General features: G+C 42.6%; 1 protein-coding gene and 1 long non-coding RNA gene across 26 annotated transcripts in view; both read left to right on the top strand.

The window, feature by feature from the left end:
* Rbms3 (RNA binding motif, single stranded interacting protein 3) overlaps positions 1-27,081 on the top strand; it is a 786,929-nt gene that overhangs the window by 550,795 nt on the left and 209,053 nt on the right. For all 25 annotated transcript variants that reach the window (XM_017596208.3, XM_017596203.3, XM_039082840.2 and 22 more), the window contains one exon: positions 4,859-4,938. In XM_017596208.3, the coding sequence (XP_017451697.3) occupies positions 4,859-4,938 (80 nt within the window). The remainder of the gene's footprint in view (positions 1-4,858; positions 4,939-27,081) is intronic.
* Positions 4,957-19,336, top strand: LOC120094352 (uncharacterized). The gene is made up of 2 exons (XR_005488700.2): positions 4,957-9,326; positions 10,022-19,336. It is a non-coding gene; the product is annotated as an uncharacterized LOC120094352 (long non-coding RNA).

Here is a 27,081-nt window from a genome sequence, read left to right as displayed (position 1 = left end):
ACCTAGACTCACCTGGAAAGAGAATCTCAGTAAGGGTTTTCATACATCAGGTTGGCCTGTGGCTGTGTCTGTGGTGATAGCCTGAAGTTAAGTGGACTGCTCTAAAAGGCTCCGCCTATAATGGGCAGCACCATGCCTTACGATCAGAACCTAAACTGTAGGACAGTGAAAAAACTGAGCAGAGTACAAGCAAGCAAGGGAGCATGTGCGAAAGCCTGGTCCTCTGAGTAAAGCAAGGGAGCATGCGCGCATGCATTTCCCCCCAATTGACTGTGTGAGGCATTACTGAAATTCCTGCCCTGACCTTTTCACAGTGATGAACTGGGTGTAACTTTGAATTTTAAGCTGAAATAAAGCCCTTTGTCCCCTAAATTGCTTTATTTTTCTTTTCTCTTTTTTTTCTTTCTTTCTTTTTTGGTCAGGGTATTTTGTCACTGCAACAGAAATGAAACTCAGACAGATGGGAAGGCTGACGATGGTGGTCTATATTCTTTAAAGCATCTCAATAGAGTCAGGAGGAACAGCTTCTAGTCCAGGTCATCTGTTAACCAGTCTTCAGGGAGGATGCCCATGACATTCACATGCTGATTTTCAAAAACTCTATGTAATGGAAAAAAATTCTATTTATATAATTTTTATATATGACTCTTTAGTTCTGTGGTGCATTTTTATTTATTTAACCCTTTCATCACTTTGTGAAAGTGTAGGTAATGTCTTTTGATGAAAACCAGGCCATTCCTGCCCACACCTGTCATTTCATCACCCTGCGATCTCTACGATTTTCTCCAAATTTCATCTATTCCCCGCCCCTCTTTAAACCCACTGAGGGCAGTTAATGCTGCTCGTCTGTGAATGGCTGTAGAGGCATCTGCTTGAGCATGAGTATCCTCTCAAAGGCCACATCCCTAAAGGAAACTGACTTGATAATGGGATGCTTGGTGTGTCTGGGCATGTGGCACATTGATAAAGCCTTCTCTTAGAGTGTCTGATGGCCCATGTTTCATCCACAACATAGTGAAACCAGATAGCTTTCAGTGCTAAGCATCACCCACAAGCCCATGGCTGAGAGGAATGAGTTTAAATGCTGAACCACCAAGATGTTGGGGGAGTGTGCAGAGGGAACTGGCAGAGGCCATTGCTTTACTGTTTGGTATGTGTCCCAAGAATGGTGGGAGACTTACTGGAAGAGAGAAGTTGCCAGTCAGCCTAGCCTACTTGGTGGGTAGACCCTGTCCCTAAGAAAAGATAGATGGTGGCTGAGGAATGGCACTTGACAACTAACCTCTACCACAAGAGTGAGCATGTGCACAGGAGCGCGCGCACACACACACACACACACACACACACACACACAGAGAGAGAGAGAGAGAGAGAGAGAGAGAGAGAGAGAGAGAGAGAGAAAGAGAGAGAGAGCTGAAACAATTTTTAAAAAATTTTTTTTAATTTTTGCTTGCCCTGGGAACTCACTATTGCCCTCTATGCTACAATGGGTTAAGAAGCAAATGACTTATTCATTTAATTTTGAAATGCCAGAAAAAGCACACATTTTAGTCATTAAAATTCCTCTGATAGCTTTGATGCTTTGCGTAAATCTTACCAGAAATGAGGATGTTTGGCCCCTAAAGTTGGATGCTCTAACTTTACCAAGAGTTTATCCAGTGCCCGTGATTGCAAAACCTCAAATATTTCACAAGAGCGGAAACCTCTAATTAAGCCTGACACGTGATGGGGTGGATTTGTTCTTAAATCCATAGCTTGTAGTGCTCAGAGCTTTCAGATCTTGGCCTGAGAGCACTCTGTTGAGGTGAGAGAGTTAAGCTGAACATGGGTTTTCACAAGACTTGCTTCCTCTGCGTGCCAAACCTGATCCAGAACATTCTGCTAGTGCTGGATCATGTTCTTATATGTTAGAGTTTGACTGTGGAAATTGTGCGAGCTATAAAATCAGTTTCCCTCCACAGTAGTAGTTGTTTAGAAGAAGAGGGAGAAGAGTAAAAGGACAAATAAGGAGGGAGGGGGGAAGAGGAGGAGAAAGGGGAGGAGGAGGAAGAAGAAGAGGAGGAAGGAGAGTCAGGCAATTGTAGCAGCAACAATAGAATCGTTTGGCCTGTTTCAAATGACTCAAGCCAGCAGTTGTTAAGTCATGGGACAAGAGAGAAACAGGACCTTGAACGTGTGCTTACATTCAACACAAGCAGACCCAAGAAAACCCAGAAGCTTTACACAGTGCTTAGCACCTCCTAAGAGCCTGGTTAATGCATCATCAGGTGAAGGGTTGGCCCCCACCTGGGAGCTGTTCTGCAGGGCACAGAGGGGCTCAGCTACTTCCCAGAAGAATAGAGGCACTGTGCTACTTGAGAGCACGCCTGTCAGTTTCAAGCCTCACATGGGCCAGAATTCAGAGTTTCAGCTGGCAGCCTAACCGAGCCCTTAATTGTGAAACTCCAGAAGAAAACAGGCAGGTTCTGGCTAATGTGGGTATTCGCGTATTCGCAGACAGGTCTCACCTTTGTTCTATTTCCAGAACATTGCCCCTGCCCCTTTAGCAGTTCCGAGGGGCCCCAGCCATTGTTGCTGGGGCAGCTCTGCCATGTTCATGCGTGGCCCCGTGTATCCAAATGAAATTGTCACTGCTGAGTGATACAATGTAACATGCTTTGATGCGGCCTGCCGACAGCCACAGAAAAAGGTCTTTCATTGCATTTACTCTCTCAAAGAATCTCTAATGGCTCACAGCCGACATCTACTTAGTTAGATCTGAATGAACCCAAAGTGAGCCGTCTCTGCTGCTACCTTTGTGTTCCTAGAAAGAGCCCCCTATCGGGACCGCAACGGCTGGAAAATGACGCGAAGAAAAGATGATCATATTTAGAGCCCAGAAGGGAGACGTGAAACGTTCAAACCAGAGTAAAAATAGACTAACACGTGGAGTAGATAGCAGCCCATTTTCTTTTTAGCTTGTTCTGTATTCCCCAAATCAGCAATTGCACATTGTAACCTTCAGTTATGTTTGGTCTCCATTTAGAATTTTATGTCATTTTAGGACAAAGAGAAAGGATTTGATTTGCGGGGTTTTACAAGCAACATTTAGTCTCCTCTGTCTCTTATCTGTATGAGCTCAGTGAGAGACTTAACAGAGAAGAGACTCTCAAGGCATGAGCCTTCTGTCTTTAACTCCAAGAATGAACTTTCCTTAATTACTGTTTGGGGGAGGTAAGGCCCTGTTTCTTCTCCCATTCGTGTCTCTACCTAGGAAGAAGCTTTTCCTCAAAGAGGCAACAGGGAGTAGAAGGTGTGGGAAGACAGGGAAACAGAATTAGAACTCTTTTGTTCCTAGAAAAGGAAATTTCCTACTTAAAAAAAAAACTATACAAATAGGAAGGATATAATTTGAGGGTTCTTGACATTAAGTAACATGAAATTTTCTCCTTCTCTCTCTATATTTATATATATTTAAATTTATATATTTATTATATTTAGATTTTCATCTAGTTGGGTCTGTAATTAAGAACATGTACTGCTCTTCTGGAGAATATGAGTTCAGTTCGCAGCACCTACCTGGGGTGGCTCATAGCCACCTGTAACTCTAGTTCTGGGTGAATCTGACTCCTCTTTTTTGCCTCCACAGGGGCTATTCACACACAACCCCCCCCACACACAAGTAAAATGTAGTAAGTCTCTACATTGTTGTCATTAATTAAAATTGAACGTTTCAGAGCTGCCTGGGGATGGGGCTCCATCAGTAAAGCATTTAGCCTTGCAAGTACCAGGATCTGAGTTCAGTCCCTAGAAGCCATGGAGCAAGCCAGCCGTGTGGTGAGCACGCAGTCCCAGCCCTAGGTAGGTGGAGACCGGCAGCTCCCTGGGACTCTGTCCAGCTCAGGTCAAAGAGAGATCCTGCCTCAAAAAATAAGCTGGATGTCAGCCAAGGTTTTCCTTTGGTCTCCACACAGATACACACACACACACACACACACACACACACACACACACACACACACAATTGTAGAAACAACAAAGACCATAGACAGTGTTTTTGAAAATGTATCTGAGCTATGGTAACCACTCCAAGATTAAGGTGATACTGGGAGGGCTGACAGTTATCTCTCCTTAGGTTGGACATGAGATGCTGACATTTTATACAAAAAGACTCATTTTATGAATATTGGCACCTAGTATTAAAAATAAAAAATAACAATAGAATAGCCAAAATTCTAAAATGAAGAAAGTATAGGTTTGCAAGCTTTTAGCGTCTTGCTACATGGGGTAGCCCCAAATAACTGTCTCTAGGTATCTTTCACACAGTGACCTTTCAATAAAAGTGCCATGGTGCTGATCACTGCCCCACTGGTCCCTACCAGACACAGTAAGCTATTCGAATAAAGTTCACAGTACAGCTGAGTTGTTTCAGCACAGGCCGTAACCACGCCTGGGTGTCTGTCCACACCCCAGCTCCATCCACCACCTACTGGAGAGGTAAAGGTTACCTCCTCAGCCTCCCAGCCCTCATCGGTAGGGCCTGCCTCTCAGGGTCATATCACTCATTCAGTCATCCGGTCATTTGATGAGGCTCTGTTGAGTACTTTTAAATGCCAAGAGGCCTGCCTGGAAGGAAGGAAGTGTCTCAGGTTAGCTCCATGGCATCCACATAGGCAGAGCTACAGAGAGGAGACATGGAACAGTTACCTCAGCCCCGACCATAGCCATGACAACAGATGACAGCCCATGTACGTGTGTCAAAGCAAACTTTTCCGGCTCTCTCTTGATTACCCTTTCTTGCTTATTTTTTTTTTATAAGAGCAACTCGACAAACATCTATAATCTCACGTTCGCCTCCCCATACTTCTCTCCCCCCCAGAATGGAGTCTACTGAAAAATGTGAAGTGGTAATTCAACATTTTAATGGAAAATATCTGAAAACACCGCCAGGCATCCCAGGTAAGAAATCCCCTTAGAAATCACTAAAAAGCACCTAGACTTATGGCTGTCGTTGAATCACTGACGTGCTGTTGGGTGCTGGACCAGGAGGGGAGGCTGTTGTAAATGTGCGCTCGTTTCTTTGTTCAAATCTCTGTGTGTTGTGTAGAGTGAGTGGTCTATGCACACATGTATGTGAGTGCAGACGTCCATACACTCACATGGTAAGGCTAACAGAGAACACTGGGCATCTTCCTTCTCCATCTCCTCTTTGTTCCCTTGAGACACCGTTTCTCACTGAACCTCAAGCTCGCCATTTTGGTTCTACTGTGGGCCGGTGAGCTTCCGGGATGCACCTGTCTCCACCCTGTAGTGCGGAACCATGCCTAGCGTGTACATGGGTGCTGGGGATTTTAGCCTTAGCCCTCATGCATGTAGAGCAAGCACTTCAGTCACCACGTCAACTCTCCAGCCCATAAACGTGTTAATGACTCGCTCCCAGACTTTCTGGGAGATTCTTCATTGGCCCGTGTTTGAATCTGTGCTGCTGATTCCATGAAGCAGATTAGAAGGAGAACAGAGCCAAGTGCATGTGCACTTGAGATGAGGGGTGCTTGTGACTCTCAACGTGAGCTTGGAGTCCTTCCTCTGCCATTTATTAAGTGGCAATGTGGCAGTATTCACAGTAGAGTCGAAAATCTCATGCTGGACCCCAAACGGTGCTTTCCACGTGGAAGAATAATGTGCAAAGACAAGGAAGCACTTAGGAACTTTATGGCAATTTGACAGTCATGAAACCTGAGTGCAAAAAAATTCATATTTTACAATAATATAAGTGACAGTTCGAGAAATTATTAAAAGCTCCAATCTATACTGTCCCAAAGCATTTTACATTTTTTCCCAGGGCAGACATCTTAAGACTTTTATATGCATTGTAAAAAGACACCACTTCATGTTATAAAGAGTTACATTTAACATAAAAAATAAAAATATATCGTGTCTATCAGAATTATGAACACCTTAACTCAGCTTAATCTGGTAGGGTGCAAGAAGGAAAGGTATTTGATGTTGGGTGATCACGAGACCTAGGCATGGTGATTCACACGTGTCATCCCAGCGCTTGGGAAGTGGAGGCAGGGGCATCAGGAGTTCAGGATCATCTTTAGCTACATAGAGACTTTAAGGACAGCCTGGGCTACTTGCAAACTTTCATCCAAAAATAGTATTGCATATTAATACATAAAAAATTAGGATTGAATGAAGAGCTGCACTACGAAAAATTGTAATGTATGAGGAACTCTCTAATGACTCTTGGTTACTTTATTGCTCTTTATCATTATACTGTCTCAGTGGAAATAAGTACATATATGTTACATATACAGGCACACATATGTATATTAATTACTATTCTGGGTCTCAACAGTTACTACCGTAGCTAATCTGTGATTGAAATCCTTCAGGGGGTTTGGAGATTTGGCTTCTAAACTCTGTAAAACAGAGTGACGTTACATAGACAAGAAAATGCGAGCAAACGGAGAGATATTTCGGTGGAGTACATGGGGCTTTTACCTGATTTGGTTGTTTGGAGAGAATGAGGAAAAAACAGGAAGAACCTTCCTGAGGATGCTTGGATGATGCAGAAATTGCAAAGGCAAACCATTGGTTAATCAGTGTGTGTGTGTGTATGTGTGTATGTGTGTGTGCGTGTGCGTGTGTGCGTGTGTGTGTGTGTGTGTGTGTGAGAGAGAGAGAGAGAGAGAGACAGACAGACAGACAGACAGACAGACAGAGTAAGTATTTAGTGAAGCCTGTGCCTTGACTTGGTTAGTTTCCATTCAGAACATCCCCTGGGAACTGACTACATCACAATCCACTTGGAGACATATGGTGTTGTTAAGAAAAGCAGTAACAGTTTTCTTCTCGGCATGGAAGCTGTCTTTGCATTTTAGGAGAAATACTGTGGGCTTTTTTCTTCCCTTTTAGTATAAATAGACATCTTAGGACATTCTGCCCTGAACTGTCATTGAATAGAGGAGGCCTGTGTGCCTGTGTGTGTGCGTGTGTGTATGTGTGTGTGTGTGTGTGTGTGTGTGTGTGCGCACGTGTGTGGTGTTCTTTATTGAAACAGTCTCCTGATGCAATTTGGTGAGATTGCCTGGTTAATGTCTCCAGGGATCCACTTGTCTCCCCCTTCTTGAGCTAGGATTATAGACACACACCACCATGCATGATTTTTTACATGCATACTGGGTGTCTGACCTCAGGTCCTTGTACCTGCATGGCAAGCTCTGTATGGACTGAACCATCTTCAGTCTCTCCATTTTTCCTCACCTCAATCCGAGTTTACCCAACAGATGTCTACGTACACCAAAGGCATTGGACTAGGTGTGAATCACATGACTATGTTAAAAGGTTAAACAATGGAAAACAGTCATTAATTAAATTTTGAGCACAGATTTTAACACTATAGGCATCTTCCTTGGAGAATTCAAAGGCATGCTAAAATCCATCTCGTCCGGACAGGTTTGGAAATGTTTTGTTTGGTTTTTCCCGAATGTACAGGTAATTAAAACAATTTAATGCCAAATACAAAGAGAGTACCAAATGTCCCAGCATCCTCCCTGTGTACACAGGCAGGGATAAGCACCTTTTTAATATCATAGCTACACCCAATGGAAGCATGCGGCATAGCAAGAATTTGCTTATGAGTTTTTCGGCCCCTTGTTATCTCATGGGAGCAAGAAAACCAAAGCTTGGTTCAGTTACAAAACACTTAGAGATGGAACTTCATGCTTCAGAGGCCTTCTTTTGGTACAAGAGAAATAAATATCCTATGCTGGTCACTGGGAGTTCACAAATTTGTTTTATTTATGCACAATTCTGGAAGTCAGATAGAGTTTCATAAAAGCTTCATATGCTAACTGAAGATGTTAAAACTCAGATATGTAGATCTGATGTGAAAGACAAGAGAACCTTGTAAGAGATGGGTTTTCAGTCCGATGGCATGATAGAAAAATGTCCCCATAGGATACAATGTGGATACCGAGGCAGGTAGGATCAGATTGGGCCTGTGGTGCCTACTTGAACTGATGCTTATAGATTTATGTTGATACATTTGAAATACTGCTTTCGAAACTCACATTGTTTAAAATGCTGTGTGCGTGTGGGTGTGCCTGTATGTGTGCACACGAATGAGTTGCCTTCAGGTCATGGTGTACATGAGTGGAGCGGGGGCAGTTTAGCAGACAGCCTCTGCAGTTAAGCCTTCCTTGCCTTCTATCTTGTTTGACTGGGTCTCTTGTTTGTGGCCGTGTGGTCTAAACTAGCTAGGATGTGAGGTTCTCGGTATCCTGTCTCTCCCTCCCATCATGTTGTAGACAAATTGTGACCTCAGACATTCATGCTACTCTATTCTGTCTTCACGTGGGTTCTGGGGGTTTGAACTTGGGTCCTCACGCTTACATGGTAAGCTCTTTACACATGAGCCTGATAGCCCAGAAACTCGTCTCTTAATCAAGTTTTCTCTTCCCTTACAAAGTGTTCAAGGTTACTAGAAGCTATTATACATAGGACAACCTCAGATCCACCAGTGGTATAAATAACGACACAGAGGCTTATTAATGTTTTAAACCTAAGGCCTCTCAGCTTGAGCTACCTCTCAGCTATCCTAACCTGACTAATCCTGGCACCACGCCCTACCACAGGACCAGGTCTACCCCCCTGCTCCTTCTATTTTCGTGTCTGCTGGCTGAATCATTGACCCTTGGTTCTTCTCCCAGAGGCCCTATCTCTGCCCGGAAGTTCTGCCTTCCACTTCCTGTCCGGCGATTGGCCAATCAGATACAATCCTGGACTGCCTTAGGAAGGTAAGGAAGGAACAAATTGTTACAAAATAGGAGGCTGGTGATGGACCTTTAGCCCTCTGCCAGTACAGAATTAGCAACTGAGTTTACAGAGACCTTTACATTGTATATCCAAACACGTATAGCACAGGCAAGAGTGTCCTCAGTTTCTTTTACAAAAGATTTATTATTTTGATTTATGTATGTGTGTTTGCTAATCTGTATATGCAGGTGTGTGTGTATGTGGGGTGTGTGTGTGTGTGTGTGTGTCTGTCTGTCTGTCTGTCTGTCTGTCTGTCTGACAGAAGCAAGGGAAGTTGCTGGATCCCTTAGTGTGGGAGTTACAAGGAACGGTGAGCCAACGTGAGTATGAGGGTCTGAACTTAGGTCCTCTAGAAGAACAGTGCTTGTAATCACTGAGCCTCTATCTAGCCCGTTTCCTTTAATTAACCAGTTTTCTAACTCTTTTCGACAGAACACTTGAGAGAGCCTGTCCTCCTGGTGGACACACTAATAATTTTTAAAAACAACATTAATTGATCGACTTTACTTGAAACAAAACTAGGGGTGAGTGCGATCAAAACTCATTGTGCAGAATTCTCAAATAACTAATAAGAGGAGTGCAGTTCAAAAGAAATTGATGACTCCTCTCTCCTGCTTTAGCACAGTTCAATGTCTTTGGAGTCAGAAGTCTGTGGCTTTGTGGAAGTGCACAGGGATGCTTCTAATGCGGTGATATTTAAATCTGTGTGTGAGGAAGCCATGGTCATTCACTATGGCCCGAGCTCACTGTGTGCTAACAAGACTATGGTTACCATCAGATGCTGGATCTCCCATCATCCTGTCTCATTCTGTGTGAGCACAGAGCAGTCCATCTCAAGTCACATCACTCCCTTCTTCTGAGGGTAATTTGGGGATGCACACACACACAGCTGAGCACACACACATGGTGTTTTCACTCTGTCACCCTCAGCAACGATGATGACACTTATAGGATCATCTGGATGGCTAATTGCTGTGTCCAGGCAACCACGATCCCTGTGGTGCCATTTCTAGAAATCGTCAAGAAAAATAACTACTTGAATACCAAGCCTTGGCATAGTTAGACATTTTAAATTCAGAACCATCCCTGCTAAGGACCTCTGAAAGGATACCATCTAACATTGGTCTCGTTTATGTAGCCAGCACCATTTGTGCTTTGATTATTGTGTGAATAATTTGTTCATTAAATATCAATTACATTGTTATGTTTCTCTTTGTAGCACACAACAATGCAAATTTGAAGAGCAGGATGTAGATGCCAAGTTTTGATCATCCCAGCTTTCTCCATATAGCTAGGCTCCTCCCATTGATTAATAAAATGTCTAATGTGAGTGTATTATGCACTGTTTCATTCACACCTATTAGAGAATCCCCAAATGGCTCAAATGGATCAGGAAAAGGGAAGAAAAATGGGGGTGGGGAAGCAGATAAAGATAGATATGTATGGATAGATAAGTATAAGTATAGATAAATGATAGATGATAGATAGATAGATAGATAGATAGATATGATATGTAGATAGGTGCTTGGTAGATGATAGACATATATAGGAAGATGATAGGAAGGCAGATAGCTGATCAATATAAATCTAGGTAGGTGGATAGATAGATGCCAACATCAAATGATAGAGCATTAGGATGCCTGGTCAAGGAAGCTAAAAAGATTCAACATCATTGTGACCACTAACATAGCAAGGTGAGGTCAGCCTCCCATGTTGAACAGGGCCAGCCATTTGAGCATCACATCAATACTACTAGCAGAAAGAGATCCCGCAATACACACTCCTTCCCCTAAAGAGCAAAGATAACATAGTGTTCCATAAATGTTGCATGTCCTATGTATCGATCTCGATGTTTCCTGGGCAAAATAAATGCTCATTAGTTGCTTGCCTGCCTCACCCCAGATATGTCTCTGTCTTGTAATGAATTACACAGCTATGTTGGGCAGCCCCCAAAGCATTCCATTTTCAATGAGCTGGCAAAAGCAACACGAAGTTCCCAGATACTCCAGGGTCCTGTAGGATATGAACTCAAAAGGGTCCCTTCCACAGAGGCCCTGGAGCGGTGTTGAGCCACAGTGTGGAAAGGCTTCCTTGTGTAAGGACACATATTGACGAGCACAAGCTGTGTGCTGCATTGGAAGAAAATGAATCATATTCTACTCTCAGACGAGACTTCTGCCTGTGAGCACATATTTATGTCGGCAAAGCTGTCTTTCTGGAGAGGACGGATAATCCATTTCTTCTATTAAGATTTTCTTATTCTTAGATAATTGCTCCTAATCCCAACTGAACTCCGGGAGATTCAGGAGAGCTGAAAGAGCTTGCCGTATTACAGAATCCTTTCCATTTTAACAGGTTTGTCCACAACAGCAATTTGGATCAGCTAAGAAGCAGAGAAATCCTGTCTTCAGTGACATAAAACTCGTTTATCCTTTAACTTCTTGACATGTTGGCATAGTAAATTCATTGTTTCATTTTTCTTGAAATAAGTAACAATATAAATAACAATGTGTCAATTATGAATGTATAGGAACACAATTTTCTAAAGGTGTCTTTTCTTTCATTAAAAGGGAATATGGAGCTGGTAGATGGTTTAGTGCGCAAAGCTAAATGAATGACGAGCCCATGGATTTGATCATCAGGAGTTTACACACACACACACACACACACACACACACACACACACACACACACACACAAAGTCCATTCATAAATGAAAATAAAACCCATATGTAAAACAGACATTGTAAAACATTCAAATTGGGCATCAGTTTTAATTTTAGATAGTAAGTGGATTTTAGGAATACTTAAGAGGAGTTTTTTTTATTGTTGTTGTTGTTTCATTTTTCTTTAACTTTTTAAAATTTGCATGCATATCTGTGTCCCATGTGCAAGCAATGACTGTGGAAGGCAGAAGAGGGTATGAGATCCCCTAGAATTGGAGTTAGAGATGGTTGTGGCTGATATGTGGGTGATAAGAGAGTGAACCTGGGTCCTCTGCAGGATCACCCTTAACCACTGAGCCATCTCTCCATCCCTCAAATCTTTTACTCTTTTCTCTTGAGATGAAGTCTCTCATCTCTCAGGCTGGCTGCTGGTCTGGAACTCATGACAGAACCAGTAGTGATGTGGACGTCCTGATGCTGCCTGTTCTTCCCTCCGAGTGCTGAGATCACAAATGTCTGCAGATCTGGGACAAGAACCCAGGGCTTTGTTCACTTGGAAAGCACTTAAGAACTCCATTTTCACAGGAATTCTCAGTTTCAGTTCTATATGGATTGTTTGGTGATTGACTTGGTCCATCCTTTCTTAGCCCTCTATGGGCTAAACTTAGCAATGGTAAACATGTCATTGATAGCTGATTTAAAATAGGAAGAAAAGAAAAGACAAGGGTAATACAATTGCAAACTGGATAATACATTAGCTAGAAAAATACACGGATTTATCTAGAAAGGATCCCAAAGGAAAGGAGAAGCAGGATCCTGTGCCTCATGCCCATCCCCTTCTGTCATCAACACTTTTAGTTAAAGATGTCAATGGCCATTGTATCTCTAACAGATCCCACCACGTATTCACACTTAGTTTCTGCACTTCCCCACCTCAGAATAAAATTGGCCAGGATTTGCTCAACCAACCCAGGCCTTATACAAACCCTGGACAGTTGTCACCCTCTGGGATAGCCCTACACTGGTGGGATTGATAGATAAGAGCCTCACACATACTAAGAAAGGACTGTGGGATTAAGCAGTAACCCCAGTGGTATTTTACTTTTTCAGTTTGAGGCAACATCCCACGAAGTTGCCCAGATTAACTTTGAACTTACTCTGTAGCCCAGGCAGCCCCTGAATTTATGCAACTTAACGACAATAGATTGATTTCAACTGACAGTTCCAGGACACAGTCCATCATGACTGGGACGTCGGTTGAGATGGCGGTAGCTTGAAGCAGCAGATCACTTCACACTCACAGTCAGGAAGCAGAGAGTGGTGCACGCTGCTTCTCAGCTCACTTTTCCACTTACACAGACCAGGATCCCAGCCAGGGAATGGTGCCGCCCATAGTGGACATGTCTTCCCACCACTATTAATACTCAGCTAATCCCCCATATGCATACCCAGGGGCCCCTATCCCAGGCCATTCTAGACTGTACCACACAACGCTAACCATCATAACTTACTACAACCTTTCTTCCACTCTCTCAGGCCTTCCTGTTGGCTGGGTGTTGAGGCTTATAACGCCAGGCTCAGAAAACAAAACAAAACAAAACAAAACAGAAAAGAAAACCAAAACTGAAACAAAACAAACAAAAACAAAAGGAGTATCTCGAGAAATACCCAGAAGTCCCTTGGCTTATATTTTTGTGTCTTGGCTCAATGCCATTGCTTTTCTTTACCAGAACAATGCTACAATGCTTATTATCAATACATTGTAATATTATCATATATAAATTTTAGTTGCTATAATACTGCTAAAATTCTAGTGGCTACACATACACAGAGTATGTGTGTACTCTGGCTATTGCCTGAAGTTGGGGCAGAGAAGCTTATGAGAGTCTCACACTCATCTCTGAAACCATGACCATCCTTCATTGCTTACTTCCAAAACAGTAACTGCATTTATGTTTGTGCACATTTCTGGATTGAAGGTTTGACAGTAAAACCTCCCCAAATCAACAGTAAATTGTTAATTTGTTTCTAAGACAGTGTTGGGTTTTGCCTCCTGTCAGTGCCTCTAATGAGTAAGCTATTTAGTGTCTGCCCAAGGATGGCTGATTAGCAAGCAAAGAGAGTTGAGTGTCTTAAGATCAATTAAGGCACAAGACAGAGAAAGCAAACTGAATAATTAAGTGCTTGGTGCACTTCTACATGTACTATTTCATTTGGTAGATTTCATTTAAAGCCAATTCTAACCCATTCCTGGATAAATGGTTAGCATTCTGAATTAAATATATTCCGATCTCTCCCAGCAACTGTCAAGAGGCCTGCCTTATACCCAACTCATTCTTTAAGATCTCTCTTTCCTTTTTTTTTTTTAAACAATGAAGTCTTCAAAGACAATGCTTTAAGAAGACTGTGAATGGGAAACTCATTAGGCAGACTCTGCACCAGTCCTCATTTGGTATCTTATTATCTACTGCCTCTGACTTCCCGTGTCTTTAAGTCCATGATTGATGGATCAATTATTTTACTATTATTTTAGACTTTTCCCATTCAAAACCAGAGATGTCTAACCGGAAAGGAGCACATTTGTGCTTTATCCTCTGGCTTTATGTCCTTCAAAGGCATCTTTGTCTTACAGTCTGTCAACTAAATCTTTTTTTAAAAAGTTGACATTTATCTCTCCTCTTTGCCTCTTTTTAAAGAACTATTTTATTTTTATTCATGTGTCTGTCTGTCTGTGGGCACCCACAAAGACCATAAAGGTGGTGTGTGTTTTCAACCACTGAGCCACCTCTCCAGTCTCCCTCCCCATTTTTTCTTTAAACAGTTATGCCCCAAACCCTAGGAATACAGGTCCTACACTTCGTCGCTTTTCGGTTCAGGCATTCAACCCAATGCTCAGAATACAGCAATAACAATAATTATTTGTTGACTGATAAATAACTAATTTGTTACTACCCAGTCCTGGTGGGCAGGACCCAAAGAACTTCTGGTCCTACTTCCCAGAGTTATAAATATGTTGTTAACATACAAAATAGGAATTAAGGTTGCTGATAAAACAGACTCAACATAGAAAATAAATGAGGCCAGAGGCATTCATAAAAGTTCAATAGATTAGCGAGAAGCAGGGTAGAGAAATAGAGCCACCACTGTTTGCCTTGACTTTGGAGGAAGGCCAGCAGTCATCGGAAGCTGAAATAAGAAATTAGAGTCTCCCCTCAAGCCTCTAGGAACTAACTCAACACCGTGGCACCATGGATGGAGCTTAGCTCACTGGACCTTTGTGTTACCCACAGACCTTTAACAGACAACTCTAAACTCTTGATGATGTGTTAAGACACAGACAGACATCACACATTTCCTTTAGAAGAGAAATCTTACACATCAGTTTAGGACTTCGTTTAAGTGAACTTCACCCAAGTAACGTTATGTTTTCTGACAACTAGGGAAGAGCTCACTCACTTTTCCTACTTTCTGCCTTTCCTATGTGGTACCAAGCCCATATTTATATATCAAACAGGGAAAAATCATATCCATTATTTTAACTTAGTTTCTTTATGCCTTTGCAGTCAGTTAAGGGAAGACTATGTAGCTGAAAAGAAAGCCTTCACACAGAGAGGTATTTTAGTCTCAGAACACGTTACTTTTTTGTAATTATGTATTTTAAAATGGCTTACAGAGCAGTGGCTTCATACAGGGCATTGTCAAATGTTCTACCCCAACACCAGACCTCCCATCCCTCCTCCCACTTAAATCTTTAACCCCTGACTCCCCATCCCATCTTCTTTCATACTATGAGGACAAATTATTTTTTTACCTACTAAAATAACATATGAACCTATCTGAGTATGTCAGGAAAAGTATTCCATTTAATTATTGCCAATAGATTTCTCTTAGGGTTCAACTTTTATATCACCTTTGGTTATTCCCTAGACAGAATAAAATAGTGCAGTTTGGGAAAGCAAAATGAAATTGATCATCACAGATTGATCAGGTGCAGATTTCAAATGAAACTGATCATCACTGATATTAGATTTCAAATGGTACGCCCACCCGAGCTAGCTCTGCTATGAAAGGCTCATCTCCTCAAGTATAAGTGGCTGTGTTCCCTGTGGAGGTTTGAGTTTTAGACACAAATTAAAGATTTCCTGAGTATTGGAACAGTAACTGTAAACATGATGCAACAACAAAGAGAACTCTTAAGGCTCACGTGATTTTTCAAATGTCCCTGGGGTAGTAGGATGGCCAAGCAGGTAAAGGCTCTTGCCTGGCAAGCAAGCCTGGTGACCTGAGTTTAGTCATCAGAGCCCACGTGAAAGTAGAAGGAGAGAACTGGTTCGTGGAGTTGTTCTGTGGCTTCCACCCTTGCCCCGTGGACAAGCCCACATGCCAGTCTGATGGAGCCCACTCTTTAGTTGATGTTCCATCTTCCCAAGTGTCTCAAGTTAACAACCAAGAGAAGCTATCATAGACGGCTTGGCAACTTGGAAGAGAACATTGTTGCAGAGACGCATCAGGCTCCACAGGATCCATTCTGGCAATCCGCGAAATCAAAAGTCTTTTCACAATAACAGTAGTGAATTACCACTTGCTCTCTCTGATGTTCTCTCCCTTGGAGACTGGTTTGCCCCATAGGCTACTGAGTTTCTGTTGTGGTGAAGTATGGAATCCAGAAAGCCGTGTGGGAAGCCCCACTGCCTTCTACCAGCTAGTCCAGAAATTATAGAGACGTGTTGCTGATAATGATATTTTTATTGATGAAAGAAGGGATTTGCTCTCTTACCCAGGCAGGCCTTATAGTGCCATCTTCTTCTTCTGCCTCCCAAATACCAGAATTTTAGATATAAGCTGCTATGATATTTTCTAAAGTTTAATACAAGGTTACTTTACATTATTTTGCTGTCGAAATAACTTTTAAAAAAATAAGTGTTTGTATTGACTTCTAACTTGTCTATTTTTACTATTTGAAAGGAAATTAAGGAGACATCTGAAATATGTTTTATTTTGTAAGTGGGAAATTTCAGTAAATATTATATAAATACAGTCTGTAAATGAGGATTCAATAACTCTTTAAGAGTTATTGTCCTAAGTCGAGAGAAAGTTCAACCAACCTTTATAATGCTTGGTATAATAAAAATTTAGATCTTTGCATTTTATAAGAGACAGCCAGGATAAAGCTGAGTTTAGGATACCCTCTAACTTTTCAAAATCGTATTTTGACAGCCTAGCCATGTTCTAGAATGCTGTTTTAAGGGGAAAAATTAAGGATGTAAGGTAATTTCAGAATGTCACTGTACTGTTTTGCATAAACAAGTATGCATGTAACAGTCTTATTTTTAATCACACGAAGAAGCTGCAGCATCTTTTAAAATATTTGCATTACCATTTTATCAGTAAATAGCACAGTGCTTGATAGAACGTGAGAGTGTTCCCTGAAGGGGCGTAGAAACAATATGGAGGACTTGTGGAGAGGGAACTGACATAAATATTGAATGACCTGTGTGCCTGCCAGATGTGGGATTGGGTCTGGGAGTAATGTCAGAGCCAGAAAGTTAACTTTGTGATATGACACAGGCCTGGGCTGTCACTAGACACTGTATTTGGTCAGTTCTGACTTCTGAACCTTCCCGGTGAGCTCCACCATGGAAAGGAATTCCCCATGCAGAGTCCGCTGAGGAAGAGAGAGTTTTCTAGTTACTAAATGATAAGTAACACCATAGCAACAAGGATTTAAACCACGTTGTGTAAGGAAAGCACGATATGCATGATGGTTCATCTTGTCAACTTGATGGAATTATAGTCAACATGGACACGGGGCTCTAAGGGATGTTGGTGAGAGATTTTTTTCTGGATTAAGTTAATTGACCTGGGATGACCCTCTCTAAATGACCCAGTTAGCTGGGGCCCAGACTGAATCCAGAGGAGAAAGCAGTCTGAGGCCAGCATCTCTCTGTCCCTGCTTCCTGACTGTGGCCACAGGTACCACACTGCTTCATACTTCAACCATCACGATTCCACTGTTATGCGAGCCAACCATGAGCCAACGGGAGCCCTCCTTTCCTAGAGCTGCTGTGATCTGGTATTTTGTCATAGCAACAAGGCAGGTAACTAATACAGTAGACTGTTTATGTCCACACAATTTCCTTATTTCCTTAGGAAAGATTGAATCTTTTTGAGAATCACATTATCACCAACTCCTTTTAAGTTACCGTGCTTTATAGTCAGTTTATAATATCTCTAAGGAAATTGTTGACCTGGTCATTCATAGCAACTAATTACTATTTCAAATGGATGGATTGATAATACCATAGGTACTTTAATATCAATTTCCTCATCTAATCTTTTTATGTGCAGACATATTAATGTAGTGGATCCCATCTGACAGCCCATTCATTTCCTTCAATGGCAAAATGAATATTTTATATCTTTGCTAGACTTAATGTTATTGATGCAAAGAAAAGCTTTCCCCCTATTTCCTAGGGATATCTCATAGACGAGTCCTTAAAAGAGAGATTTAAGTTGATAAGACATTACTGGTAAGAGTGCCATGTGGCCAGTGGAAGGGAATGGATGTGTGACCTTTTGAAAGATTTGTTTTTGATCATGTGTGTTGTGGGTGTCAGGAGATGCCTGGAGAGTTCAGAAGAATGAGTTATTTTCCATGAAGCTGGAGTTATAATTCATTGTGGACCACCTGCCATGGGTCCTAGGAACCAAAACCAGGTCCTCCATAAGAGCAGAATGCACTGTTAACCACTGAGTCATCTCTCTGCCTCAAAGCTTGACTTTTGATGCTGTCTGTCCTTTAAAACTGGATCCGTCATTTAGTTCATCACCAATCTCCTAGGGGAACCACATGGTTCTCTTAGAGGCCAGCACTACCAGGTTTACAAATGAACTGGCAAGTTCAACAGAGACATTGTCTGGCTTTGGCAAAGTTCTTGGCAGGATACGATACTATCTGTAGCATCGTTGACCTGTCAGCATTGTGAAAGTATTACCAGTAAAATCTGCCTTCTAAACTTGAAGCACGATTTAGCAGTAGAAGCCCTGTTGCCTGCAGTCATTGGTAGACACTGCCTTATATCCAGGCTGTATAAGAGACGGCTTTGAAGGGCTGAGGGTGAGATTCAGCACTTACTCCTCTTCTGTGACCTGTGTTCAATTCCCAGCACCAATGTAGCAGCTCACAAACACCCGGAACCCCAGTCCCAAGGGATCTGACACTTTCTTCTGGCCTCTTCAAGGAACCATATGCGCATGGTACACAGGCATACACGCAGGCAAAATACCCATATACATTCATAAATAATAAAAAAGTCAAAAATTAAAAAGAAGTAAACACATCTTATTTTCAAAAGGTGCCAGGGAAAAGCTTGGTAGTTCCACATCTTTAATCCCAGCTCCCAGGAAGCAGAGGCAAATAGATGTCTGTGGGTTCAAAACCAGCCTGGTCTACAAGGGGAGTTTAGGCCAGATGGGGCTACAAGAAAAGAAATGCTATTGAGAGCAAAACAAAGGTTAGTTTTCACTTTGAGCCATAGGCACGGTTGATATATCTTGTTCTAGAAGGATTTCATAAGTTTACATTTTCATCCATACATAGAAGAATGAGAGGATAAAAAAGAGAAAGGAGGAGCAGGAGGGGGGAGAGAGAGAGAGGGAGAGAAAAGAGAGAGAGACAGACAGAGAGACAGACAGAGACAGAGAGACAGAGACAGACAGAGACAGACAGAGACAGATAGACAGACAGAGACAGACAGAGACAGAAAGACAGAGACAGACAGAGACAGATAGAGACAGACAGAGAGAGACAGAGAGACAGAGAGAGACAGAGACAGACAGACAGAGACAGACAGAGACAGAGAGACAGAGACAGACAGAGACAGAGACAGAGAGAGAGACAGAGACAGACAGAGACAGACAGAGAGAGAGGAAGGGAGAAGAAAGAAAGGGAAAGGGGGATGGAAGTAGAAAAGGAGAGACGAGAAAGGGGGAAAAGGGAATAGAGAGGAGAAGAGAGAGAGAAACACAGGAAGAGGAGTGAGGCTATAACCCCTCAGACCCTACCCTCAGTGCTGTACTTCCTCTAACAAGACCCTGACTCCTGAAGATCTATAATCTCTGCAGACAGCCCCACCACTGTTGACCAAGTATTCCTGAGCTCTCATTCAAAACCCACTGCACCGCAGTCTTCATGAAGTGTAGCCTGTCCTATTGTAGATAAAACCACTACTAATACGTTTCGAGCTGAGATTCTTACAATCCATTACTTTGGCCCTGTAGCTATCAGGGCTCAGAAGCACTAACCCTACTTTCACTACCTAGAAATTCTTCTAAAATGTAAGTTCTTCTCCATCTGTACAGATCTGATTTCCAACTCTCTGTCCCTTAGCTCTCACTATGACACATTTTTATGCTTGTTGACAACGTGACAGGACCCAGAATTTCCTGGGAGATGAGCCACCAGGGAGATTTTATCTGCCTGTGGGAGATTTTATCAATGAGGTCGAGGTGGGAAGACCTGCCCACTGTGGGCGGCGCCATTCCCTGGCTGGGATCCTGGGAAGACCTGCCCCTGTGGGCTGTGCAGGATGGGGCAGGGAGTTGAGTAGCATCACTTCCTGCTTCCTGACTGCGGAAGTGACGGGAGCAGCTGCTCTGAACTTCTGAAGCCTGGGTTTCCCACCGTGGTAGGTTATACCCTTAAACTATTGCCTGAAATAAACCCCTTCTCTCTTATTCGGCTCTTGTTGGGGTATTTTACCACAGCAACAGGAAAAGAAGCTATTGAGTTGCTTTCTCCTACCCTGGGTGTCCATTTGTAGTAAAGACAACTTAATGAGTCATGGCTGTATAGTTAGTTAACCCACTGGACGGCAGAATCAGGCCTTTTGAAAGCCCAGCATGTCCTCTGATGCCTTGCATTTGTACAGAGGACACTTAATATAGACACTGAACTGAATTAAAAATAGTTGAGTACATTAGTGGGGTTCCTAACGTGCTCTTAATTCCCTCTAAACACTGCATTCGTTTAGCAGATATGTATAAACTAAATTCTGAGACCATCAAGTATGGGGACACTGCATGGAATATTTGGCTACCTTCGTAGATTTTAAAATATTTACATCCTGGAAGCTTTCTTTGGAGTGGACAGTGGTGAAAAAAAAAAAAACCCTTTGTTTACAAAAATGAGAGAACCCTTTTCTTCCCCACAGAGGTCAAATAATCTTTTGACTGTGTTTGCATTTCCTGCCGCTCCCTTCTCCAGATGCGAAGCTAAAAGACAAAGTGTTGGAAGTTAAGAGAAGCAAGAGGAATATAAAATAAATGTGCTGGAACGCCAAGCATGCTGTCGGTTGTTACATTAATTGAACAACTAGTAATTGGATGTGCTTTTCAAATGTATTTGAATATGCAGCTACTCCCTCTCAAAGAGCCCCGTTTTCCTAAAATTTCCTTCAGAGATGTCTTTGTACCTGGTGTCCAGTGTTCTGTGCCATATAAAGATGGTTGGTCTCCTTCACCTTGACTTTGGTAGGCACTGCTGTTTTCGTAAATACTATGTTTTTCCCATGATGGTTTAACGAAGTCCGTGGCCGAGAGCAGACAAATCTTCTCCCATGGACTTTTATTATCTGTTCATTCAGAAAATTTTCATTGACCAGTTTCATTTACAGAGTTAATCTCTTGCTGCCTGGCTCAGGGTCTGCAGAGAAGCGAATTGGTCTTGGATTCAGCGGAATTATTTTTCTCTGCCCTGGCTCTTTGAGGGGGAGGGGGAGGTGTCACACCATCTCTGAGCTTTGTCTTTTAGTTCCAGGGTTTATGCGTTAGACCGTTTTCTGTGTATCTGCCTGTTGTTTGTGTCTATGCGCTCCCTCCTTCCCCTTCTCTTCCTTCGCCTCTTTATTTTTTATCTTCTGTGCTCTTTTTTCTTACTATGCTTGGCTCATTCTGCCTTTTTGCCAGGAGTTGCAGTTGGAGTCACTGTGCCAACTATTATCCTTGCTGCTTAATCTGTTTCTGCTGGGTTCTCCCAACTCTCCTAGATACCTAGACACTGTTCTCTTGGGAAGATTAGGAGACTGGGGTTTGTAGCAAAGCTGTAAATGAGACATGATACACAAACTAACTCAGCGCGTGGACAGCTCTCGAAAATATGCTGTGCCCCAATTTCCTTGTTGGTAAGATACACAAAACCACAGACCTTTGTGCGTTAATGTTAGGATGCATGGGTGTTCAACTCCATATCCCTTCTAGGATGTTCCTGGTGAATGCTCCGGACTAGCCTCACCTTTAAGGGGGAAAGCTATACAGTCTTTCCTTCAGTGGAGAGCTGGGACAAACCAATAAGAACGAGTCTGCATAAAATAGAGCCCGTAATCCTTGTTCCGGCTGAGGACGGGAGCTCATTGGCCAGCCAAATTAGCCAAGTTAGACCCTGAATCCTAGTTCCGGCTGAGGACCGGAGTTCATTGGCCAGCCAAATTAGCCAAATTGGAGATCTCCATTTTCAGTGAGGGAATTTTGTCTCAAAGGAAAAGGTCAAGAGAGGTTGAGGAAAGCACCCCAGTGCCAACATCTGGTCTCCAAATGCATACACACACAAATACATGTGCACCCCTCCATTCACACACAAACACACCGAGAGAAGCATGCGTATATACGTACAGCACACACATAGGCTAAAATAAGTTTGGTAAAAATTCCATGTGATTAATTTTTAAAAATTTCCATAAGAATTACCTCCTCAGAATTTTCATGATTACTTCACACCCACTCCTGCCAGCTTGCAGGAGAATGGGAACATCGGCTCCTGCTTTCTGAAACCGTGTGCTCTGTAGACTGGTGCTTAATCGGTGATTCTTTTGTTTTAAAGGAAACCTACTTGGTTTTGGGTATTTCCTTTAGAAACCGTATTTCCGTAGAAACCAAGCCTGGGACTGCTATCACCTCACATCCCATGTAGAATATAAAATTTAAAGAGTGAGTTCTAGGAAAGAGGGTGCAGTCCTAAAAAGCCACAATTCGAATGTCAGAGCCATCTTCTCCCCATCGGTCTGGACTCTTTTCCTCGAATGGACAGCAGGAGCTGGGGGAAGGCAAGTGGAACCCAATCCTGTTTTCTATTTCTTTCAATTCCTAAGACGCCAGAAAGAAAAGGCCTTGCTAGCAATGCTACTCTCAGTGTTGAAAAGTTCCATTTAGAAAATTGATTACCATTGCTACCTGATTCAAAAGGCCTAGACAAAGCTCCTTCTATGGTTACCAAGGAGCTGTAAATCTCAGCTATAAAAGAAAGCAACATCTATTGACATCAAAGCAATTTTCGAGTAAGATAAAAAATAAAATAAAGTCTTTTAAATCTACCTTTTACAGACATTCAATATTTTTAATTTTTCAAACAATTTCTGTGTATGAATGTTTTGCCTGCATCCCTATCTGTCTACCACATACAAGCAGTGTCTGCTGAAGCCAGAAGAGGGCACTGGATCTCCCGGGAACTGGAGTTAACAAATGGGGACCCCTGAGGTGTAAGCAACTTTGTGGGTGCTGGGAATGAGTCAAGGTCCTCTCCAAGAGCAGTCACTGCCCTTGATGGCCAAGACATCTCTCCAGCTCCCTAAAATAAAATCTTAATGACAAAGTAGAAAGTCCAATGTAGATCTTTTAGGGACCCATCTCTCTGAGGACAATATGCTACGCTTAATTTTCATAGATAGTCATATTTTATTTCTTTCAGCCATTCATTGTATTACTTTGCAAGAGAGACAGAGTCATTTTATTTTTGCATGAACTATAAGCATGTGCTGATAAAGGAATGATAAAGAGACCAGAAAATCGGTGTAAGGAGAGGAACTGGGGGCTGTGAAGAAAGCTCAGATGATAGTATATTTCCTGTATAAGCATGGGAGCCATGTTTAACTCCCCTGAGCCCCACATACAAAGCAAAGTGTGAATGTATGCTCATGTAATCCCTGCTCTGTGCTTCATGTGGAGACAAGTGCTGCTCTGGCTGCTTCTGGACAGCTCATCTAACTGTAATCCATGCACTCCAGGCTCAGGAGAGATCCTGTCTCAAAAAATAAGGTGAGGAGTGACAGATCATTGTTGACCTCTGACCTCTGCACAACACACACAGGTGCACAGAGACAGACAGACAGACAGTCAATCAGACAGACAGAGATGCACAACTACAGAAAGTGATAAGGGAGGGCAGAAGATAAGTGAACTCCAAAGAGATGGGACAGGGGGAGAAATAGCCAAGCCTAGGGAATTACAGGGAACCTATGTTCAAGCATTCTTTAGAGAATCCATTTTGAAAACGGAAGAGGAAAGTAAGTTAATACATTGTTTAAATCATGATTATCATATTAACATACTCTCAAACAGGCTCTAAGTAGCTTGTAGTTCGTTTTTATTGTTTTGAGACAGAGTATCTCTGTGAAGCCCTGGCTATGATCTTCATAGCCCCAACTAGCTTGGAACTCACCAAGACCCTCCTGAGTGCAGGGATGAAAGCCGTGTACTACCATGACCAGCTTTAAAAGCGCCTTATGTTTGAGGAATGAAGAGACAGGGCTGAGGAAAGTTCTCAGTCAGTTAAAATGCTCCCTTTGCAAGCCTGAAGACCTGAGTTTGATCTAAAAAACCCATGTTAAAACCAGATACGGGTGTTTCTGTATGTAATCTCAGCATTGGAGAGGCACACACAGCTGGATTCCTGGCCATCAACCTACCTCATGTGGTACATTCTGGGAGAGCGGTAGGCAACCTACCTAATGTGATGTGGTGCATTCTGGGAGAGCGGTAGGCAACCTACCTCATGTGATGTGGTGCATTCTGGGAGAGCGGTAGGCAACCTACCTCATGTGGTGCATCCTGGGAGAGCCCTTGGCAACCTACGTCATGTGGTGCATTCTGGGAGAGCAGTAGGCTCTTTCTCAAATAAGAAGGTAACAGCTCCTAAGGAATGGCATAGAGCTTTCAAAAGCCCATGCATCTGCAGGCATACATGTATGTACATGTGCATCTGTGTTCCAGTGCATACAACACGCACAACATGAAGACACTTTTAATTGTTAATTCTCAATTGAGTGGTACATGTCGAAAGGGCAGTGGATATCGGGGGGACTCCCTGTTGCACTTACTGCAGGGGACTAACTACTCCTGGACACTTTGCAGTTCAGATCTATGACTTTTTCCAATAGCACGATTCACTCATGAGAAACCCGGCTCTTGCTAGATTATCAGAAAAAATCGAGCCTTGATGGTTTTCTGTGACTCTCAGAATTCTCTGAAGAATGCTCTTGGGGCCCCTTTACAAGGGGTTCTGCAGCCTGACCCCTGCCTTGTCTGCCTACCTTTCATTTCTATGGCATCGTGGTTTACCAACTGTTTTACAGGAACAGGTTAAGAACCCTAGAGAATCAGTCAATTTCCCAAAAAAGCTGATTTTTCTATCTATACCACGTTTCTTCCACTTTGAGTCAGCTAGGGAGATTTTTTTGAAGTTTAAAATAAGGAGATTTTTTAGTCCCGATAGTAAAATATTTATACTTTGATATTGAGTAAAATTTTCCCAGTTAGCACGATCTTTGAAATACAAATGCAATTTCCATTTACTCTTCAAAGCTCTTAATCTTTCTACTCAACGTCCCCTGATCCTGTGCTCCACAGACCCAGTCTTATTTGTTTCTGTTCCCTCTTGCCTTCAATATTAGACTTGGATGAGACAAGGTAAGATCTGAACGTCTGCCTTTATCCCAGCCCTATTGAAAGGTGCAGCATTCCGTTTATGACACTGTGCGAGAGATTCTGCCTTAAGAAGTCAGTTTTCCCCAACTCCAAAAAAAGAACCAAAAAAAAAAAAAAAAAAAAAAAAAGAAGTCCAGTTTTTTAAAGCTCCTCTTCGTTCACAAATTGGGTGAAGGGGTGAACAGGATTGATTTCTTTCTTTCTGCAAAGGGCTTTATGTAAATGCTGCCCCGTGAAAATGCATTTGCACGTCCCCAAATCATCCCATCTTAATGCTTTGTGCTCGACCCGCTGTTTTATGCATCGCTGTTGTAGTGGAGGTCCCATGCTACAAATGAAAAGGAATGAGGAGAGGGATTGAAAGAAACACCTAAAAGCCTCTTACCCATCATTTTCAGAGCTTCAGGGCATCATTAGAAAACAACAGCAAATAATGAAAGGAACAAATGACTGTGTCCTGAGCTTGTGTTATTCAAGTAGCATCCCTGTGTGCATGCATGTGTGTCTGTGAACTTCTGTGGTTACATTCATGCGTGTGTGTGTGTGTGTGTGTGTGTGTGTGTGTGTGTTTGTGTGTGTGTATGTGTCTGTTTGTGTGTGTGTGCGTGTGTGGTTTTTGTGTGTGTGTATGTGTGTGTTTGTGTGTGTGCGTGTGTGGTTTTTGTGTGTGTGTGCATGTGTGTGTTTGTGTGTGTGTGTTTTGTGTGTGTGTGTGTGTGTGTGTGTGCGTGTGTGCACTTCAAGCAAGGTTTTGTCCGTATGAACAGACTTGACTCTGAAGATATAGAGCAGAGGTGTCCTGGCTGTGGAGTTCGTACAGATGAAGCCATCAGCGAATGGTGAAGACTGCTCACCCTCAGCTGTCTGTTTTAGAACTTAGAACTTCTTCCTCTTCTGACACTATGAAGGGTAGAACTTGTGGTTTTCTTAGACAGTCCCATCGTAAGCCAGAGTCCCACAGAGATGCTTGGGGAACAGTGGAAGCCTGAGTTAGCAAAAGGCATTGGAGACTTTGTGTGTATTTAGTCCTTGCTATTGGCTTCTTTTTCCCTAGAGTACCAGGTTCTTGGGCTGGAGAGGTTTCTCAGTGGTTCAGAGAACCAAAATTTGTTTCTCAGCACCACGTCAGGATGCTTACAAGCGCCTGTAATTGAAACTCTGACACCCTCTTCTCGCCTCCTCAGTGACTGCGTTGATCTGGGTAAACCCATGCACAGGCACAGACATATACAGATAACTAAAATTAAGTCTTCGTGAAGAGCAAGATTCTTCTTAAAAAGAATTAAAGTACTGACCCAAATTCTAATTTATAACATTGCTTTAAGTCTTGTTTAGTAAATATTCTTTTTGTCCCTCCCTCCCTCATCTCTACCATAGGCAAATCGCTTAACTCCTTGGTGACAGTTTCATCCCCCCGTAGCGAGGACACTAATAGGACCTGACTCATAGGGTTATTACCAAGATTGTGTATGCAGAGCCCTTTAGAGAGCACCAAGGCCCGAGCATCCAGTTAAGCACTCGCTGAGGCATTCACGTTTACGATCACGTCATCGTCTGCAGAAGTTAATGTCATGGACTGGTGTCTACCTTGCTCTAGCTCACCCTGAAGCTGAAACGGAGGGTTACCAAGGCCGTGTAGAGGTCTCTGTCAGCAGCCATATTTGTCTGCTAGCATGGCCAAGAGAAGAAATGAAAGCTAAAGTGGGAGAGATTAAATTCTCTCATCTTTCATCATTTTCCTTAAAACCACTGGTGTATGTCCACTTGCCGGACTGGTGGGTTTCACGAAGGCATCTTCTTCTGTGTCAATCAGGTGCAGCACCACACTCATCGCCATATCCTCCCCTTCCTGTCTTCT

This window comes from Rattus norvegicus, chromosome 8 (assembly GCF_036323735.1).
Source record: "Rattus norvegicus strain BN/NHsdMcwi chromosome 8, GRCr8, whole genome shotgun sequence".
In the NCBI taxonomy this organism is placed as follows: Eukaryota; Metazoa; Chordata; class Mammalia; order Rodentia; family Muridae; genus Rattus; species Rattus norvegicus.
The sequence above is the reverse complement of the archived record's forward strand: the minus strand, read 5'-3'. Positions and strand labels throughout refer to the sequence as shown.